This window comes from Pelodiscus sinensis, chromosome 7 (genome assembly GCF_049634645.1).
Source record: "Pelodiscus sinensis isolate JC-2024 chromosome 7, ASM4963464v1, whole genome shotgun sequence".
Taxonomy (NCBI): Eukaryota; Metazoa; Chordata; order Testudines; family Trionychidae; genus Pelodiscus; species Pelodiscus sinensis.
This window is the reverse complement of record NC_134717.1, coordinates 33,317,815-33,339,918: the sequence shown is the minus strand read 5'-3', so window position 1 is coordinate 33,339,918 and position 22,104 is coordinate 33,317,815. Positions and strand designations below refer to the sequence as shown.

The 22,104-nt window shown below is 40.3% G+C and overlaps 1 protein-coding gene across 2 annotated transcripts in view; it reads left to right on the top strand.

The window, feature by feature from the left end:
* Positions 1-22,104, top strand: part of LOC102461834 (secretory phospholipase A2 receptor) — a 191,163-nt gene that overhangs the window by 123,052 nt on the left and 46,007 nt on the right. For both annotated transcript variants that reach the window (XM_075933483.1, XM_075933486.1), the window contains 8 exons: positions 2,252-2,395; positions 3,867-4,055; positions 4,991-5,148; positions 6,646-6,756; positions 10,207-10,295; positions 10,730-10,899; positions 11,052-11,248; positions 13,832-13,974. In XM_075933483.1, coding sequence (XP_075789598.1) covers positions 2,252-2,395; positions 3,867-4,055; positions 4,991-5,148; positions 6,646-6,756; positions 10,207-10,295; positions 10,730-10,899; positions 11,052-11,248; positions 13,832-13,974 — 1,201 coding nt within the window. The remainder of the gene's footprint in view (positions 1-2,251; positions 2,396-3,866; positions 4,056-4,990; positions 5,149-6,645; positions 6,757-10,206; positions 10,296-10,729; positions 10,900-11,051; positions 11,249-13,831; positions 13,975-22,104) is intronic.

Below are 22,104 nucleotides of genomic sequence, written 5' to 3'. Positions count from 1 at the left end.
GTAGCCCAGCATGCCCTGTCAGAGAGAGGCAAAGGTCAGGCTTGAGAGCCAGAGCTTTGCCCGAGGTGGAGTGTAGACCATGAGGGATACGTGTTGCCCAGCAACAGTCACTCACTTTTCCAGTGGAGTAATTCGTGAGACAGGTCCCCGTGAAGTCGATGCCGCTCCCTGCACCGGGACTATCGCATGGCATGAGGTTTCCAGGATCTGAGAGAATGTTCTCCAGGTCCCACTCCTCCTGGCAGTGGAGATCTCAGTGTTGCTGGTCCCCGCCATGGCAAAGCAGGACCAGGAGCTGCTTCTGGTCTCCAACTCACAACCACGGGCGCTCCTCTCACTCCCCAAGGTTGACACCTCCTGGCACCTCAGGATCGGATACTCCAGCCCCTGGGCTTTGGTGAGTGTCAGGTGTGTGGGAGTCCTCTCAGAACAATCTTCTCTCCCACTGGTGTAGGCATTGGTACTGAGACCCGAACCACCCTGGCACCACAACCACCCCACAGCTGTCACAATGGCTGCAGGCACCATGGCATTCACAATGGTGCTCATGGACCCCAGGGGGTTTCCTGATGCAGCCGTAAGTTACATGGTTGGTAGCCAGAGTTTCTGAGGTATGCTCCAGACCACTGGTTAGCAGCCCCCGGCACTGGATTCAGCTGGATCAGGCATCCCAATGGGCAGGAGGAGGTGGAAGACCAGCAACCACCAATAGAGGAAGAGCAGTCATCCTAGGCCTCGTCGTCTTCCTCACCAGATGAGGCGATACTGGCACCCCCTCCTCTGGTCCCACAGGATGACAGTAGGGTGCATCAGGACTTCTTGGCTGATGACCTGGATCTCTAGATAGAGGAACCACCCACCAACACCCTTTTTGACATCCTCAGGCAAGTGGCTCTAGCTAGGGTCGCCTTCCCACTATTCAAAGGGCTTACCAAGATAGCCAAGGCATTGTCCCTATCCTCCTGGTTTCCCTCAATATCTAAGAGGGCGAAACACAAATATTTTGTCCCTGTCAAAGACCATAACTATTTGTATACCCACCTGACCCCAGACTCACTTGTGGTAATCCGTTAACCACAGGGAGAGCCAAAGTCAGCCCGCTCCACCCCCCAAAAATAAGGATTCTGGACACCTGGATCTCTTTGGACCCAAACTTTTTTAGTCTGATACTTCCAGTTGTATGTGGCTAACCAGGAGGCCTTGATTGTCTGTTATGACTTGAGTATGTGGTAATCAATGGCTAAATTTGAGTCCTCTCTACCGGAGAACCCCAGAAAGGAGTTAAAGGCACTGGTAGAGGAAGGGGCCATGGCAGCTAGAGCTCCAAGCAGCATCAGATGCTGCAGACTTGGTGGCCTTATCCGTGGCCTTAACCATCTCTATGTGCCTGTTGGTGTGGCTCCTGCTCTTAAGTTTATCCATGGAGGCCCAAAGCTCGCTGGAGGACCTCTCCTCCTATTGGATGGTCAGGCCCTGTTTGCAGAGAACAGACTCTAAGTTGCACTGCTTGAAAGACTCTAGAATCACTCTAAAGACTCTGGGTTGTATGTCCCAGGAATGGAGAGGATGTTACCAGATCAGAATATCCCAGACCACAGAGATTCAACCTGTATTGAAATACTTGTTGTCTCGCTCATTATAAAGACAGAAAAATTTGATGATAAAACATAAAATTGTGTCTAGTACAAAACGATTTCTGTGGCAAATGTACTCATTATTCTTTCATTTTGTTTTTACTGTGCTTACTGTATTACTGAACAGTAGATTGGTGTTTTTTCAATTTAAACACCCATGATCATAAGAGCAGGTATTTGTACCTAAGCTATCACTAAACATATACAAGGAAATATAAACGTTGACTTTTATTTCAATTATTTAATTACAATTATTTTATCTGTTGGCTTATGTCACAGCTTAAATTTTACTTGTATTAATTGTAGTTTAGATGGAATATTCTGCTAGGTCTTGTAATTAAAGTACAGGAGTAGGAATGAGGATTTCTTGCTCTATTCTTGGTTCTTTCAAAAGGCTTTCTATCTGAGCTACTGTAAAACAAGTCCTGTAGGCCAAAGACTGTATTGCATTGTGATCCTCAAATTGAAAATACTACAGAAATACAGAATGTTGTTGTTGTTGTTTTATTATTATTATTATTATTATTTTATTATATCAAAAAAGTGTGAGACAAAAGAAGCATCATCTTCACTTTATATAAATATGCACTCTTACCAATAGTTCTTTCTCTCCACAGACATGCAAAATATTTCGCCCTTGGATGGGTCAAGTTGTGTGGCGATGAATGCTACCTCGGGTCAATGGCAAAGTTATTACTGTGAGACTGCACTTCCATATGTCTGCAAGAAGCCGCTTAACAATACCAAATCAGAATTACCAGGTAATCCATCATCACACATCTGTTTCTGAATAGTATATAGTGATATGAGAGTAATATCCACTGCTGCTGTAGTCACCTTCCAGTGTTTAAGGTCCTCTTCTCACTCTGACCACATCAGCCTCCCTTCCCAAAATCCCATTGCACTGACATAAACCCAGAATTGGAAGCCAGGAACTGCTGAGTTGGTGTCTGACTTTCTGTATAATCTTTACCTCTCTTATACTTGCTTCAGAGGGATGTGCTGAGAGGTAGTTAATATTTGTACAGTGCTTTGATGAGTTAAACTAGAGAAGAACAAAGTGTTAGGACACTATCCTCATTACCATGGTGTCTCCTCACCTCCTATATCTAAACTGTGTCCCCTTGTTTGGTTTTGTCTGAGTTCATATGAATGCTCTTTGAAGTAGGGTCTCTATGTCTTCTCTCTTGTTTTATAAAATACTTTGTGTAGTGTCATAAACATTCAGTAAGCTTTTAGGAAATAGTATGTTTACTCACTGTAAATTCCATCATACAACTTGCAATTATTTAAAATGTATTTGTTTTTGTGTCTTTTTAAATCAGTAGGGCTGAACCTCATTGGAGGTTGAGCCTTTTTACAGAAACCTACTTAGGAGAAAAAGATAATAGGCACTCCAGGGCTGAGACTGGGAATTTTTGTATGTTTTCATAGCATTAATCTTGAATGAGGCTATTCAGTGATATACTGGCTGCTAACAATGACGTAGCATTGCTTTTAGCTGCTTGGCTGTGTGTGCTAATGTAATTTTGAGGGAAGATGTGGCTGGGGTTTTGTTGTTGTTGTGTTTGGGGTTTTTTTTTTTTTTTTAAACAAACACCTTTTGCTTAGTTAGAGTAATAACTTTTACTTCCCACTGCAACTAGCTTTTGTTTCTATGCCCCTTTCCTACCACTCATAAATCTTACTAATCACTATTCTAGTTTTTCCCCTCCTACAATAGCTGGATTAATGCAAGCCCCAAATGTTTCTCTTTGATCCTTGGCTTAGATTCTAACATTGTAAGAGCGACATTACTTGATTTTATTAACATTACCGCTCTTGATTTTATTAACATTACTCGTTTTACTTTAAGTCATTGATGTTTGTAATAAGTGTCTGACACACAGGAATTCTTGTAGAGACTGGAGTTTCCTCTGTGTACTTCTTGCTTGGGGCAATATCTGTGCTGTGAGACGAGAACTTGAACAGTAACACTGAAGTGGATCTCTTTCAATTTGATACCATTGGGGAGCTACCCTTTAAAATGGTCCCCTCGTCGTCTTGAATCAGAGAGTACAATATGGGTCACTGGTGTCAGAGAAGGAGGAAATAATAACATTTACCTGCTGGGCGAACACATTCTATTTGCTCTGTTTTGGAAGCTTTGAGATTCTGCAAGAAAACATTGTGTAAACTGAAATTTTGATGATAATCCGTGTAACTCACATGGCACGTTCTCTTCATTCTCAGATGTTTGGAGGTACTTGGAGACTCAATGTGATTCAGGCTGGCTTCCATACAGTGGTTTTTGCTATATGCTGATGAATAACCAAGCTTCTTGGAATATGGCAGATCAGTCGTGCAAAGCAAACAAAAGTGACCTCATTAGCATGCATTCTTTAGCAGATGTTGAGCTGATTGTTACAAAGCTTCATAATGGTAAGTCTGGATAGTTAATATAAAGGGTCAGTGTTTAAGTGCTGCTGGCTATAAATGCTAAATTACCACAAATTTGCTTTTAGCTTTTAAATGGAGTTAATAGATTATGGTTTGTAACCAACTGTCAGGAAGTGACCTCACTTCCACTCATGTATCATCATAGTGACTATTTCAATGCAGTTCCAGTTGGACCATGTTAATTTTGTTGGAAGAATAAAATGAACAATAACTGTAGGAGCCCAGAAATTTACTGTCAGCAGGTTGAGAGAGAGCTATAAGGCCAGCTCCTCAGTATGTCTATCTTGGTAGATTTCCATTGTCTTCAGTAGTAATAGTATGTTGATTTCAGGGGAGTAAACTGATTAATGTTAGCTGAGGAACTGACCTGTGAATATCAGCCTCTTTGGAGAAAAAAATAGTTTCCTCAAAAGTTGTTCAGGGTTGCTTACTCTGCTTTATAGTGGCTTATTTTTTCTTTGTGTTTTCTTTGATGTTTTACACAGGATGATGATAGTTCTTCATTCAAATCTAAGCAGTTACTTGAGTTATGTGACTATTGGTCATTGAGCTAGTAGAACTCTATTCTAGTCTTCATACTTGCATACTTCATTTTGCTAATACTGAGAATTATTTTGGATTAGTGGTAATTTTGCTTCTTTGTGTAAATGTCACAAACAAGCAGTTGCATATAATCATACATAATAAAAATAGGATTGTTAAAAATGCTTTGTTCAAGTCTCAGATCCTTGATCTCATTGTTAGAATGGGTATTTGAGAAAAATGCAGTGCAGACTAAGAAATAACACATTTTGGAGGGCTTCTATACTGGTTTTTTTGCATGCTGTTAAGTTAATTTTTTTTGTTTTTATTTGCAATTATCTGACTTTGTAAGGGTTTTTTTTTTTAAAACTTTTAATCACCATTTTAACTTTTAGAAACTAAAGAGGAAATATGGACGGGTTTCATGAATGTGGATACTCCAGCTTTGTTTAAATGGTCAGATGGGTCCAAAGTAGTTTTCACTTATTGGGATCAGAATGAACCAAAAATTCCTTTTAACAGCACTCCGAATTGTGTATCCTATTCAGGAAAGGTAAGAACTGAGTGGTTTTTCAATCAAATAGTCTTATGTGATGCATGCAAAGGCTGAGAGCAAAATAACACCCAAATACAACTGATTCATCTTTGATATACACAGAAGTATAGGGATAATGAAATCAAATCTTTGTTTTAGAAATTATTATTTGACACTTTTTAAAAAAAAGAAGATTGCTTGAAATTATTTATCCAAGCTTTTTATACTGTGTCATGAGTCTTCTATGTGTATCATGGGCTGCAAGGGAATGGAAAAAACATGTTTTTAAATTCTCAGATTCTGCCACTAACAGCTGCTGATTTGGCTGCTGTTGAAGAGCAGCTAGTTGCTTCTCCATGTTGTTGTTTTCAGCCCTGCTCTTCCCTATGAGCTACCATTTACCAGCTCTTTTTTTATGTCTAGGTGACAGAGGGATAAGAGGGAAGGAGGTGGGCAGGTAGAGCTATAGAGAGGAGGAACCAGCCTCAGTCAACCCCCAGAAGCTTGAAGCTCTGTGAGCAACTTAGAGTCCACCCTTCCTTCTTAGAAGAGGTACTGAGACACTTGGAGTGAAGGACAGAGACCAGGGCTGGTAGAGAATAGTAAAGGGAGTGACTGAGGGAGAGAGAAATCTTGATAACACCACAAAGATGCCAGAGTAGGGAGTTGGCTATGGCTTTTCCCCTGGAACAGATCCAGCAGCTATCCTGCACATACTCATGAAAGGGGGGCAATAGAATCCTGTGAGGAGGGAGAGGTAGCCTGGAGGAAGACTTTAGGGCCTGGCTGGAGCTGTCATGGATTTTTATAGCATCTAGATTTCTTCATGCATATCCAAACCAATTGTTTGAGCAAATTCTGAACTTACAGACTTTTCTCCATCAAAGTTTTTATCTGTACTTGTTTGTTCAATTATGGAATTTTACTTCATTTTGTGTGTTTGGGTAGCATTGCATCATTATGTGTTGAGGTAACAACACATGGGGAAAGGGCAGTTGGGTTTGGAGTTTGTGGGAACCAGTGTTCCTTCTAAGCTGTGGGGCAGCACAGCTTCACAGGTGATTAATCAGCCTCACCCGGTCAGTTCTGTGCACTGAGCTCTGAGCCTCTGGTGGGAAATACGTGGTGAACAAGGGGTTGCCACTTCTGTTGTGACCAGTGGAATTGGTGTCTTCAAGAGGGTCATAGGAGACCCTGGTCAACTTGGAGGCAATGAGGTATCCATGTAATTCTTTGGTAAAGAGCAGCTGAGAAGTGTACTGGAAGGAAATAGCAGGACATCTGGCTGACCAAGATCCCTCAAGCAGGCTTTTTACAGAGCTAGTAGCCAGGAAAATCTTTAATCTTTAAAGAAGCAAGAGCCAGGAAAGGCTAATTGAGCTTGGAGGAGTCCCCACAACTTAAATTGGCTTATGTCTACGTCATAGCAATGATTTTAAACCAAAGTTTAAAAAAGTTCAAATTTGAAAGCTTTTAGGAGTCTTTTATCCCCTTTTTTTCCTTCCTTTCTAATAGTTGGGTCGGTGGAGAGTCAAATCTTGTGAAAAGAAACTGAAATATGTATGCATGAAAAAAGGAGAGATTTTGAATGAAACAATCTCTGATAAACACTGTTTCATCAAAGAGGTAATAATTTATAATGCCAATGATTTTAAAAACTGTGATTTTTTTTTTTTAACTTTAGTGTAAAAATGTTGCCTACATAAAATTACTCCTTGTTTCTTCTGTTTTGGAGTTTTTAAGTTTTAAAAGAATGTCTCAAACATTGAATACTTCTAGCTTTTAAAAGATACATTCAAGTAGTTTGGACCCAAACCTTACTTTCATTTAAAATTCTCTTAACTGGTTAGGGATTATCTTTTATAAGTCTTACCCCCTGTGCTTATTGAGAAGTATATTGAAATGCTGGCAGGCAATTTAGGTTCAACATGTAAGCTCTGACATATTTCTTTATTTTAAAATGGATTTTAGAAGCCCTAACGTTAATAGATGCTTGCATTAACTCCCTTTTGGGTTTGTTTTCATTTTGTTTTAATTCAATAAAAGCAGTTTTTGTTTGTATTTAAACATTTCCGTCTAGTGTTTGCAACACACAGAACTAAGGCATTGTGCTGGTTCATAAATAAATAAAACCTAGAAGTGAAGCTGTATTAGAGTGTGACGAGAAATATAAGTGAAACTAGCCTATATTTGTTCTCCCACCTGAACAAAGTCCAAAATATATAGCAAAGATGTTATAAAGTAAATCAGTTTTAATAACCCAGGGGTTATCTTATTAGTAAGACAGCTAAGATATTTCTGATTTTAAAAAATGGTTTCTAACTTGAATCCCCAATAAAGAACACCTTCGTGCTCTAAGGTGTCTTTCTGCACATCCTTCTTGTATTTTTAAACTGCTACTGCAGAGACTGTTAGCATGATGGAAGCACAATGATGTAAGACTGAAAGGTACCTTGAGACCTTATCTAGTCCAGCCCTGACCCCTTTGAGTCAGGCCATTGTATACCTACGCCATCCCTGACAGATGCTTGTATAATCTGTTCTTGAAATCCTCCAGTAACGGGGATTTCACTACCTTCCCTGGAAGCCTAGTCCAGTGCTTAACTATCCTTATAGTCAGAAAGTTTTCCTAATATCTAATCTAAATCACCCTTGCACTGCAGATTCATCTGATTACTTCTTGGGTGGACATGGAGAACAATTGATCTCCATCCTTTTTAAAACAGCCCTTACACTCAGACCCAAGTCTCTGTCTCCAGACTAATCCGTTTTTATAACCTTTTCTCATAGGTTTTTTTAGCCCCCTCCTCCTTTTTTTTTGTTTCTCTTCGCTGACTGTCCAGTATGTCAACATTCTTTGTAAAGTGTGTCTCCCAGAACTAGACACAGTACTCCATCTGAAGCGTCATCAGTGCCAAGTACAGTGGGAAAACTTCTTCATGTCTCTTATGTATGAAACTCTTGTTAATACATCTCAGAATTATATTAGTCTTTTTTGCAAGTGCATCATGTTGTTGACTCGTATACAATTTGTGATTCACTATGACTTCTAGCTCCTTTTCAGCAGTATTACTTGCTAGGGATTCCCCTTTTTCTAGTTGTGCATGTGATTTTTTTTTTTTTCCCCCTTCCTAAGTGAACTACTTTGTATATTTATTTTTTGTTTGTTGAATTTCATCTTGCTTTCAGACCAGTTGTGTAATTTGTCAAGGTCATTTTGATGTTCTTCAAAGTACTTGTCACTCAGTCCCAGCTTGGGATCATCCAAAAATTTTATAAGCCAACTCTCCATTTAATTATCCAAGTCATTAATGAAAATACTGAATAGTACTGTAACAAGGACTGTCATCCTGCAGGACCCCACTAAAGACACCCTGTAATCTTGACAGTGAACAATTGAAAATTACTCTGAGTACAATCTTTCAACTAGCTATGTACTCAACGTATAATAATTTAATCTAGACCACATTTCTCTGGTTTGCTGATGTGGGACTGTGTCAGAAGCCTTATCTTGATTGTAATATCACAACTACTGCTTCCTCTTGGTTCATTAGGGTAATCCCATCAGAGAATAGAAATTTGGTCTGGTATGGTTTGTTCTTAACAAATCCATGTTGGCTATTACTTATCCTATTTACTCTAGGTATTTACAAATTGGTTGTTTAATAATTTGTTCCAATATCTTTCCAAGTATTGAAGTTCTCCTGACTGCTCTATAATTTTTTTTTTTTTTTTTTTTGGGGGTCCTCTCATTTGAAAGACAGGTGCTGTTTGCTCTTCTCCAGTCCCCTGGGACCTTACTCATCCTCTGTGAATTCTCAAAGATAAATCACTAATGGTTCTAAGATCACTTCAGCTAGTTCCTTAAGCACCCTAGGGTGAATTTTGTTAGGTCCTGCTGACATCAGTGTATCTAATTTAGCAAAATATTATTTTCTTATTCTAGCTTGTGCCCCTTCTCTCTTGTTTAAAATTAATTGGGTTATATATTTGGACTCAATTTTTAAAGGTATTTAGGCATTGCTACATTCAGCATTGCAAAGACTAACTGACTTAGGAGCATAAGTCTCTTGTTTTCAAAAGTAATTTGGCACTTAGGAGTCTAAATCAATGGGATTTAGAATCCAATCTTGTTAGTCAGAATTAAGTCTAAAATTGCTGCCCCTTCCTCTTCTCCCTCCCCCACTTCTTCTCCCATTACTTTTCTAAAGTAAGAAATAGTTCCCAATACATTCCAAGAACTTAATGGATATTTTGTGTTCTTCCAAGCTATATTTCCAGTAGATGTCTGAGTAGTTAAGATGTCTCATTACTATAGGTCTTGTGCTTGGAATATTTCTGTTACTTGTTATGAGTGCCTCTTCTACCTCTGCCGGCTGAGTTGATGGTCTGTTGTAAAACCCGTACCATGATATTACCCTTGACTTTTCTTTCTTTCTTTTGTCTTCAACCAGAAACTTTCAAATGATGTGACTCTCACCTCCTTCAGGATCTCAGAGCATGTGAATACATTCTTGATGCCTAGCACAACACCTCTTCCCCCCGCCATGTTCCTGAATGAGCTATTCCCCTCTAAATCACTATTCCAGTCTGTTCATAAATTGATGCTACAAACCATTGCATTTTTAAAAATAAACATCTTAAAAATCCCAAGCTCATTAAAGTCAGTGGCTAAATTCCCATTTATTTCAGTGAGGCCAGAATTTCGCTCTAGTATCAATGTTTGACAAACAGTAGTCAGTACTCTTCCTACACTGTGCTGCACACACAATGGTCCATTTTTATTCCTGAGTCTGTATTCTCTTTTGCCTTGTTTTCCCAAATGCTATAGGCCTGGGGCTTGATCATGACATTTACTTAAAGTAAAGGGATCTGGTGTAGGATAGTGCTCATGTTCTTTCTTCTCTGGCTGAGAGGGTGAAAAATTTGTAATACCCTGACCTTTGGTCTTTTAAGTAGTATGTTTGTGCATGGACATCAAGCAGTGGTGTAATGATTTATTTTGGGGAAGTAGGTTGAACATACTGTCAGAACTTGCCTGCAAAAATATAAATGTTTCATTCTCTAAACTTGTAGGGATGGCAGAGACACGGAGACTTCTGTTACAAGATCCATAACAATAAAGTATCATTTGGAGCTCAGTGCAATCTTACAATAATGAACAGGTACAGCCATGTATCTATCTATTGTATTACATTAGATCTTAGGTGCTCTAATCAAAGAGGTGTTAGGTACAGTAAAGACAAGTAATAAGACAGTTTCTACCCTAAAGAGCTCATAAGCTAGGTTTACATGACATAACAGTTGGTGGTGGGAGGACAAAGTAACATTCAAACAAGAGTGATATACATGGTAGGCCGTAGTGTCTGCTTACCACCTGTCTAGTCATTATCAGCTGTTAATATATTTTAAGCAATTCAAATTTGCATATTTAGAAATTATATGATCTTAATGTATAGTATGCATCAACCGCCTCTTATAGCCATTTGGACTTACCCATCTGCATAGTGAAGAGAATATCCCTTCATTTTGAAATTGATTTAATAGTTGGAAATATCCTTGTAACCTCTCTCTTCAAAATACATTGTGACTATTACAGGTTTGAGCAAGAATTTATAAATAGTTTGATTGGAAAATACAGTAAAAGTGAAGACAAATACTTCTGGACAGGATTACAAGATATCAGTCGTTCGGGAAAGTATACCTGGGGTGATGTAGATGGGAGAAAAAATGCTGTGATGTATGCAAACTGGAATTCCTTACAGCCAGGTAAAATATTTAATAGTTAAGAAAAATAAATAACCATGATAAGGTGCATTTGTATTTCACAAGATTGGTACAACAGTAATTAAAAAACCAGTGGACTTTCTGAAAATCAGCAAGGAGATTTTAAATGTTGTCTTTGTTTATTAAAATCTTAGCATTTCCAGGAGGATGTGTAGCAATGTCGAGTGGGAAATTTCTTGGAAAATGGGAGGTCAAGGATTGTAAAACCTTTACAGCCTTGTCTATCTGCAAGAACTATACAGGGCCTCCCAGGCAACCAGAAGTACTTCCTAAGCCAACTGACCCTTGTCCTCCTGGATGGAAAAATGGATCAGGCCTTGCCTGTTACAAGGTAAAATACATCTTCCCATTAAATTCCATAATTCCTCTCTTGCAGCCATTTGTACGTATATGTTAATGGCCAGTTTGTGATTTTAAGCAGTGCTATGGGAAGTTTCAGAGAGACCATACTGCACCAGAAGCCCAAAGAAAAATTCTTGCTGACTCTGGCCAAATTCCTCCAAAAGCTCTTAGGCAAGGCACACTGGACTTATCAACTCTACCATCCTTTGAAAGGTGCAGCATGCAATCCTCTCCATGCTAGCATTATTGCCATTGCTTCCCTTTCAGGAGTCTAGTGCTGTTGGTGACACTAACAAGGAGTGTTTTCATTCCAGCTTAGCTGTTATACAGCTTCACAAAGAAGGCACTTGTCACTATGCAGCTTTTTCCCTCTCACATCTCCTTGGGTACCACCATCTGAAGCCATGGATGGGGAGATTTGATTCTTCATCCAGGCTACAGGAATATGTGGATCTTGTGCCCCAAACAGCATAGACAAATTTCCAATTTGTATTTGCTGTTTTAAGATTGCTGAGTCAATTATCCATTAGCTAGAATGGCTTCATTGATCTTGATTTTAGAAACACTCTTTTTTTTTTTCCTTTTAAAAATCTTAATGGAATTGCTGAGAATCAAATCACATTAAAAAGAATGGGTTGAGTTACACCTCTTAATTTCTGGATTCACTATTTCGGATGCAGTATAAATTTTAGACAGTAAACTGGAGATCATATTATTGTTGCCCAGCTCTCAGCCCATCTGAGCATCCAACTTTTTAAAGTGTGAGTGGAATCCCTGCTCAGAGGTTGGATAGAGCTGGGAGGAAGGGCTGCTGAGAGTAGGGTGGAGGGAAGTAACCCAGCTGGCCAGAGTGGGGCTCAGGACATAGGTGGGAGTAGGCTGGCTATAGCAGGGCTTAATGGTGAAGTTGGGAGGATAGAATGGCTTACATGAAAAAGGAAATGTGCAATGATCTAGTGAATTTGTGCCTGTGATATGTTACTGCTGGTGGAATTGTAAGCCAAAAAAATTAAAAATGCTGTGCATAATATTTTAAAATTCTGCAAAAATCTTCATAATTTGTCAGAATAATTCAGTATAATCATTCCAGTTTCAATCATTTTGGTAATTTATTCCAGATTACCTGTCAGCAAGTAGATCTGTGACAATAGGTTCAACAAAAAAGATTCAGGAAATGTTTTTTGACAAATAGATTCCTTACTAGGCATATTGAGACACAACTCTTGAGTAATAATTCATTTAAACAACAGTACAAAACCATATTTCCACACCCCTCAGAAGCAGTGCAAAGGCTTGGGGGAGGCAGAAGTAATGGGGGAGCCGAGAGAGATAACAGTAAGTTGCTGAGAGAGAGCCTGGCTGTCAGCTTGGAGGCCTGTTGGATATTAAGTGGGGAAAAGGATGGAACAGGGTTTTTTTTGGCAAGAGGCAGGGAGGAATTGTTAAGGAGCTTCCCCTATGTAGGCCCTGGCTGATCCTCCTAGCCCAGGAGTGGGCAATAATTTTTGATGAGGGGCCACTCTAAAGTTTTTGGTAAGTGCTCAAGGGCTGCACTTTTCTATGGAAGGGTGCAGGATTTGGATGGAGGTTGGGTGCAGATGGAAGTCTGGGGTAGGGAGACTAAGGTCTGAGAGAGAGTTTGGGTAAAGGACGGGGTTGTGACCTGAGTCAGAGGATTGAGGTGCAGCATCCAGGAGTGGGTATGGGCACAGAGAGGAGACTGGCCTGTGAGAGGGCTGTAGGAAGGGGTGCAAGGTCTGGGATGGAGTTTTGACCTGGGGTGGGTGGGGTTTGGATGGTGACCTGAAGCAGGAAGAGGTGATGAGCTTGGGTAGGGAGTTGGGGTGCTGGAAGGAGTGGGGTATTAGAGGCAGGCTCTGGCTAGGAGGCTCTTATCAAGGAGGCTTCCAGCCTGGTGGCGTAAAGGGATTTTTTTTTTTTTTTTTTTTTTTTTTTTTTGCTGGGAGCTGCTGCTGTTGTGTGCCACTTTGCCCTGGGTGGACAAAAGGTGCAACTGCAACAACACTTTGACAGCATTTTTTCCTGGGAGGGGGAAAAAATGGAAAGCTACAGAGCTAATTCAATATGTGCATTTGCATTAGCACATCCTAGGAGTAGGTAGCAGCAGAGGGTGGCTGAAAGCTTTCTCTCACTGGAACATTCTGTTGGCCTGATTTTAGTATTGCTTTTCTGATAGTCACCAAAATCCATATGTTTGTCTTTCTTTTTCCTATTTAGAACATTGCTTGACATTTTGGAATTTACCAAATGCAGTTTTCCAAAATTCTTATGGTACATACAGACAAGAGGAGAAGTACCATCTAGTTGAGTGTAGACCAACAATATATGGACCCCAAAATCCAGAGACTCCAGTGATTGCCGCAAATAAAACAGGGGGTGGGGAGGATAATTCCATTTTTTTTAAATAGAGAATTTGATTTTAAACTTGTTCTTAATCATTTCTTTCTGGGGAAGAAGATAATTTCCTATAAATAGTGCCCATATTTGAGTAGGATGATAGAAACTAAATGGTGCTGCCACTGAATGCTGTCACTTTGGGGGTTTTTTGCAGGTCTTTCATAAGGAAAGAGTGCGGAGAATCAGGACCTGGGAAGAGGCAGAAAGATTCTGTGAAGCACTAGGAGGTCATCTTCCTAGTTTCAGTGATATTACAGAAATGAAGGAGCTCCATTCTATACTAAGAGACATTATCAGGTAATAATCTAGAAATGCCATGGTGATGTAGTGTTTTCATTTCTGCACTGCTGAGATTGATGTCTAACCCTGTGTTTAAGTCTGAGAAATGCTACATCTAATGTGTGTATTGTCATTTGAATAACCCAGATGTTAAAATTTTTACCTTTTTGTAAATGAGTATCCTGTAGTTTCTGATTTTAATAGGTAAAATCTGATTTCATTTTAGGCTATGATTCAACCTAGATTATATATCAACAGAAAATCTTCAACCAGTCAGAATCCCCTCAGAAATAAAATTGAAAGCTCTAACAATGAGCCAAATTCTGCCTTAAAACAAGCAGACTTGATCTGAAATAACTGTAGTTTTACAACAGCTATAAATCTTTTTCCAAATAAGCCATTTCAGTGAAGAACTAATTGATTTTTAGGATTGTCCTGAATCACTTACACCATCCTAGACATGTCTCTAAAATGTATATAACTAGATAATAAAGGAAAGAGTGCAGCACTTTGAAAAGCTCTGAATGAAGTAAAAACATGTATTTTCTTGTATATCTTTGCTGTATAATAGCAGTAGCCTTAATTATTCTGTAGCATGTTTCATTGCCTCTTCTTTGCATCATCATTCATCAGTCTCTGCATCCATTTATTTCTTATTGAAAAGCAAAAGAGATTCTGTTAGTTAAAGCTACCTTTTAAAATTCTGCTTTCCCACTAGAATGGAATGACCAACCTTTTTTAAAAATGAATCAGTAATATTTTTTCATTATCATTTTCATTGTGGTATTGGTGACAATATTTCCCATTGAAGCCATTGATGTCAGTAGGCTCAGGATTGCACTCTGTGTCTCTTACATCACCAGTACATGGGGTGGTTCTGTAGCAAGTATACATCCAAAACTTCATTGGCATTCAAAGTCTACTCTAAGCCACCAGTTGTCAAACTGTGGGCTGGGATCCCGAAGTTGGTTAATGGGGTTTCCAGAATTGGCTTAGACTTGTTGGAGACCAAAGCAAAGCCTGAGGCCCACTGTCCAAGGCTAGGCTTCTGCCCCAAGCAGAAGGATCCAGTTTACAGGTTCCTGCTTCTGCTTTGTCCCTCCCTGCTCTGCCCAGGGTGGTACAGCTTAGGCTTTGACCCTCCTAAGCCCACTGACCCTTGAGGCTCAGGCCCCACTCCTCCCTCCTAGGGTGGTGTAATACATTTTGTTGTCTGAAGGGGGTCACAGTAGGGATGTTAAATTGCGGTAATCTGGAGAATCATGTAGTTGATACAATTTGTGTTGACTATACGATTAGTTGATAGGACCGCTCTGCAGAGCCACAGCGGGGATAGCTTCAGGAGTCAGCTCAAGCCAGGATTGAGAAGTCCTGGCTCATGCTGGCTCTGGAAGCCACCTGTGCTACAGCTCTGCATTTTAAATGTAATAAGAGCTGCTGGACTCTCTGCATTTAAAATGAAGAAGCACAATGTCCTGGACCAATGCAGCCCAGGACTTTTTGGTACCAGCTCATGCTGAGTCCAGCAACCTCTTTTCATAGCACCACACACAGGGACTACTGCCAGAGCAGCCTCTGCCCATGGCCATGGCGAGCCTCGGCCCACTGTGAAAAGAGGCTTCTTTGCAGCAGCCTCCTCTTTTCACCTCCACGACCCTCCCGTCCCCCCGCTGCCTCTAATAGAGGCAATGGCGGGGGGGGGAGAGCTGGTGCTGGGTGGAACCAGTTTTTAAGCCGGCTCCCCCCAAGTACCGGCTCCTGTTTGCACTCACCCCACCACACACACTGCCTCTCATAGAGACAGCAACAGGAAGGGGAACAAGTAGTCAATATTCTAGTTGATTACTCGCTAGCATCCCTAGGTCACAGTACCATGATGTTTGAGAACCCCTGACTTAAGCAGTTATTACCCTAAGAAGAGCCTATGAAAGTTAATCTGCTTAACATAATACCACTTCTTTGGATAGTTTCAAAGGAAACACAAGTTGTCCAAAAGTTTCAAAGGATTGTTGTTAGTCCATAACTGAAAAATTTAAATAATGAATAGTCTAGCTGGTTTTTGAAATTGGCTTCCAATAATACGGTAACACTCATTAATGGATCCCAAAGTTACTGTATTATTCCAAGCCAATTTCAAAACCCATCTTGAAAGGGAAGCTGTAGAATTTAATTTCATTTACAGGTTTGATACCTGCAACAGAGTTCTAAACAAAGACCTTGCATGGATGGCCGCTACATTCCACATCCTAATGACATGAGAAACGAGGCACTGGGTGCTTAAGAGCACTTAGTGCCCACTCTATCAGCTTCATGTAGCATGTACACTGACAAGTGTATCCATTTTTTTTCTTCTTTTTCCTTCCCGTCTTCCTTCTTTCCCTCCCTCTCCCCATCCGTTGTCTTTCTTTTTCTTTTATTTGGAACCTGGACTCCTTTAACTCCATTCATCTGAAGAAGTGGGTTATGCCCACAAAAGGTCATGATACCATCTACAAATTTTGTTAGTCTCTAAGGTGCTGCAAGACTATTGGTTATTTACGTGTTTTGTTTGTTTGTTTTTTTTAAGTTGTCCAAAGTTTTTCTTGGCTCAGGAATAAGGAGGCAAAGCAGAGATGTTTGCTTTCCATCCTCTCTTTAAAATGACTTAGATCTACCTTGTTACAGTGAAATGATTGCTTCTTTCTGCTGAATTTTGTCATTGTGACAGTTGCTCTCTGTTCTCGACTTCTGTATTCTTGTTGCCATAGAGAAAAATCTTACTCCAGGAATGACTGACTGTCATTATTTTGAAAGCGAGGTTTATTTTTATGACCAGATGTTCTCTGTCTAAAGTTCTGGGTTTTTTTAAAAATTAATCAATGAATCTTGTGCCATCTAGCAGTCTGGTTGGCACAGATTCCATTTGGCATACCTGGAATAACGCTATACAGACATTCGGTGAGCATGCTGAGTTCTCTGCTATCAAGAAATGAAATGCTATATAAATTGTGAGTTCTGGATTTTTGTCAAAGAAGCTGTCTCTGAAAAGCCTTGTTACACATGGGTGTGATGTCAGACCCAAGTGTAATAACGTTTTTGATTGATATTTTAGCTTTGCAGAACCTTGCTAGCTTAAATTTTTTGTTGCATACAGTTTCTCTTAACTTCTTACATTTTTCTTCATAAACTAAAGGCTCTCAATGTACAATCTCTTGTAATACATTTTAAAAATTGAAATACCACTGTCTACACTAATACACGATGACCGCAAACCCACTTCTATGTGTGTATTTTAGAAATGTCTATCTGTCTAGAGTCTGATTGTTCAATAACTCCTAAATTATAAGAGCTAGGACCACCAAATTGGTTGACAGCTTTATCTTATCCTGACTTAAACCAAGATCAGAGTTTGGTTTATGCCTAGGAAATGGGAATAATATTTTCCCCACAAAGCCACAACAGCGGGGTTGTTTCTGGGACTGGAAGCGAGCAGGGCTGTCTGTCCACCGGTTCCTAAAACACTCTTAGTGCAGGGGTAGTTGCTGGACTCAGCACAAGCTAGGACTCAGTGCTTGCAGTGCTAACCTTTATCGATTAATTGTGTAGTTGACAAGCATTTTGTTGACTACACGATTAACAAATTACACACTTCTTAACATCCCTATGGTACAACACTGATTATAAAACTCTTTCATGATTTAAGGCATTTGATTTCTCCTGGCTAGGATCTCTTACTTGAAATCATTTAGGGCAGGGGTTCTCAAACTTTGTGATACTGCGACCCTCTTCTAAGTTGCGATCCTCCAGAAACTCTGATTTAGGGTCTTTCATTTGGGGAGAGTGGAATTTGAGTTGACCATAATACAGTATGCACAGTGTAATCTATGTAGTCAAATATAGCAGCGTAACAGAATATACAGAACACTAGCCTAAAAGGTGGAAAGAATGCTGGTGAGAGAGCTGGGGTGCATCACTTGCACTGAGATCATTAGCTTTTGCTAAAGAGATGTTACATAGTTAATATTGCCTCTGGAGACTGGCACATTAAAATTGTTAATTTTAAAACAACTTTACACACTGCTGTTGGTTCACATTGTGCTTTTAGGGTTACCAGGTGTCCAGTTTTGAACTGGACAGTCCAGTATTTGAGCTTTCAGTTCAGGAAACAAATTGCGAAAATATAAATGTCCGGTATTTTCTAAATAAGATGTATTGTAGATTGCGATGTAATGTCAAGTGTGTATGGTATTTTTGTTGAAACCATCTGGCAACCTTATGTGCTTTGCATTTTTTAGTTATGTAGAATTAGTGATTTTAGAGATCAGGGAGATACATAGCCTTTCTTAATACAAGAAGGGATTTTTTTTTTCTTTTTTGAGGAAACGAGAGTAGAAAACAGACAGACAAAGTTGTTTCACCTACATATCTGTGGATGATTATGAGGTTGCAGTACTGCACAGCTTAAAGGATGTCTTCCCTGGAATTATTTAGTCACATTCTCTGCCTAAAATTGGTGATACAGTAGAATATTTGTTTGCTTGTGGAAGACTCAGCCAGCACCTTGGGTCATCCATCAGCCTACCCCTCACATGACTCATCGTTATGCGTTTGTTTTCAGATATTGGCAAGAGACTATTTTCTTCTCCATTTGGTAATAGGAAGAGTAGCTAACTTAGTCCAACTTGCTGTTTGTTCAGATTTTTTATCTTTGAGGCAAAGAAGATGCAGAAGTGTTTGATGTCATCTGTCTATTAGTGGAAGGTAAAATAAAGTACTGTACACCCTTTTCCTGCCTAAATAAAATAGGGTCTAAAGTTTCTTTACCAGGAATGTGGTAGCTAATTGGACATACAGGTGTAGCAGATCCAGTTGAGCAGATTCCAAAGGAATGAAAGTATTCTGTGTGAGGGTATGTCCTACACTACAGAGCTATTTCGAATTAACTTAATTCGAAATAGTTTTTGTCTAGATGCATTATTTTGAATTAACTATTTCAAAATAGCATTTTGCTGTTTCGAAACAGCGTGTCTGCACTGAGTGGACCCTGAACCGAAATTAAGGCTGGCCAGAACCAGTTCCGGCAGGGCATCAGGTTAGGACTTAGTGGTTGGGGCTGCTGCCTGAGGCTAACTGAGCTCCGTGCTTAAAGGGATCCTACCCCCATCCCGGACAGACAGTTCTCAGGGTTCCCCGCTTGCTTGTCTACCTTGATGAGGGACAGCAAAGCAGTCCTGTCTTGGAGTGCCCTGAGTGCCCGCACGCGGGACACCACAGCACTCGGCCACATGGAGCCAGACCTGGCCAAGGGCACGCCGGTGCATCTCGTGGGGTTGTTGCCATCAGCCCGGCTGCACTTCCTGCAGGCTGCCATCTGGGGGGGTCCATCGGGGGGCTCTCAGGATCCAGGAGGCCCTGCGGGAAAGCGTCCACCCTGAAGAGCCCTCAGAGCCTCCCCGGTCCTCCCCACCGGGGGCTCGTGCCCCATTCCTCCCTCATGTCCTTCCACTTTACTCCTCCCTAGCCCCCCTTCCTGATGTCAAATAAAAGACACACATGTTCAAAAATAGAAACTGGGTTTATTGAACAAAACTGGATGGTGGGGGGGATGAACGTCTGGGGAGACTGGGAAAAGGAGGTGAGAGAGGGGGAAGAGAGAGAGTGGGAGAGGGGAGGGGGAAACCTGGGAGGAGGGATCTAGAACGGGGAAGCAAGGGGAAGAAGGGGGAGGGGACGCTCGGGGTTAGGGCTCTCGCTGGACCAACTTAACTTTCATGCTAACCTGCTCCTGGGTTCGAATGTGGCCTTTGGCCAGGCTGGCAGCTATCCTGCCATAGACGGCCACATTCCTCTGTCTAGTGCAGAGATCATGGATGTTGGGGGTATCCCCCCCTCCCCCCAAACCTGAATAAGGTCCATGATCTCTACCCTGGACCTGGGAGCTGGCAGACTGCTCCTGGGGAGCGGTGGAGGGCTGGCTGCCAGTGGCTTGCTGGCTCATGTTTTGGGGCCACTCGATCAGGGGCCCTGGTGGCCACTGCAGGCTCTGGGCTGGCAAGCTTGGAGCTGGCACAGGCACTGCAGCCAGGGTCTACCTGTTTAATGGCTCCGGCGGTAGGGGGAGAGAAGAGTAAGTTTTCCTGGTTGTGCCCAGAGTGGCCACCAGGGCTCCCTGGGAAGGGCTGGAGGCCCCCTATTTCGAATTAATTGTCTACACAGCACTTAATTTGAAATAGCTATTTCTAGTTTGGCATTACTCCTCGTAGAATGAGGTTTACCAAATTCAAATGAAGGGCTCCACTATTTAGAATTAAATTCAAAATAGCGGTTTGCGTGTATAGACGCTATTGAAGTTAATTAGAAATAACTGGTATTTTGAATTGACTTTGCAGTGTAGACATATCCCGAGGGTTTTTTGTGTCAGTTTTATACTTAGTAACAGGGTAGAGTTCTGGAAGTGTTTGATAGAAAGTAGCAATTTGGGTTTGGTTATGTGTCTTACTTGAAACATGCTATACCAACTGGAAAGGAGCAATCTGACTACTCTCAGCTTGCCTGGGTGTATACTATATACACAAATCAGCTTCTTCACCTGCTTTAAATCTGGAAAGTTCTGTTCGTATGTATGGGTTTCTTGAATTTTTTCAGTTGTTTCTTGCAGATTTTGACAAGAATTAACTATAAGGACACTGTTCTTAGGTTCTACAACAGATTTTTAAAAATAGGTCTTCGAAACATTTTCATGTTCCATGGTGATGCCACCAACTGTCAGCAGCATGTACATTTTTCAAAACAGTTCTTAAGAGTAGTGGTAAAACTGATTGACCTGTCTGGCAAATAGTGAATTTTCTGAAAAGAGCAGGTGTGAGAGAATAAAAATGAAAATTCATTATTTTTTTTAAAAATCAAAATAGCTCATTTTGACATTTTCTAAACAAACAATGTTGACATTTCAATTGAGAACTAATTTTGTGTTGACTCATTTGACCTAAGCACTTTTTTTTTTTTTTTTGGTCTCAGAGGAAAAAATCCATTTTGAACACTAAATCAAAAAATTAATTATCCACTCAGCTCTAGTTGGAAGTTTTTATCAGACTTCCACATTCCAGGATTTTTTATTTGAAAAAAATTACTCCTGTATTAATCCACCGAAGAATAAAAAATGATTTATATGGGTCAATCTTAATTGGTTTCAGTTTTCATATTTTAAATACCTGTCAGGTTTGTTGACAATCAAAATATTTATTAAAAAAAAGATGACTTTACTAGAATAATACAATAGTACAATATTATACAGTAATATCAAACATCCACCTCCAAAGTGTTGTATGGTACTTTCAGCTTTGCCGCAGTGTGAGAGGAAGACCAGCTGCGTGCCGAATTCTTCCGCTGTACTTTGTAATTCTTCTTCTGTACTTTGTTTTAAAAAAAAATAAATAAATAAAAGGCCCCACCAAGAACAGGGCATGGTCATGGGAAGATTCAAACATCCACTGATGAAGCATCCACTTATTTTTTGGGAAATATAAGTTAAAGCATCATCACTTGCTGCTGGGCTGTGGCTATTAACTTTCCAGAGGCAGCTTTTCCAAACTTTAGAAAAAGCAAATTATTGGGTGATGGCAGCGAGGTATGGACAAAAGCTATGCTTTTGTTCCTTCAGGAGCAGGGACAGGCTAATATCTGTAAAATGGATATCTGTCGTTCCCATAGATTTTTAGGATGTCTTGTAAGAAAAGTAGCTTTGGATCCTAGCTGCTTAGAAATAGTATCAGTCCTGCATGAGCCTACAATCCATGCAGTGGAATGATAGAGGCTAAAGAGCAGGTTCTGTTTTCTTCTTTCACTCCCATACACTCCTGCGTGTTCCAAGACTTCTGACCCAGATCTATCTCATGCTATCGTAATGCCCTTAAAGAGACCTATTAATAGAACTGTGGTATTACTGCAGTTTTAAATATATGCATTGAAATCCCCTTATATATGACAACCTTTCTCTTGGAATGGAGCTGAGAATTTTAAGTTTTAATTACCCCACTATTAAAAAAAAAAAAAAAAAAAAAGACAATCCTGCATTTTAAAGTTCATTGAAGTCACTGGGAAGTATGTGCTTGTTTTATCTGTGCTACTTTTGCTTTAAATAAATCATCTATCCTAGGTAATGGGACTCCC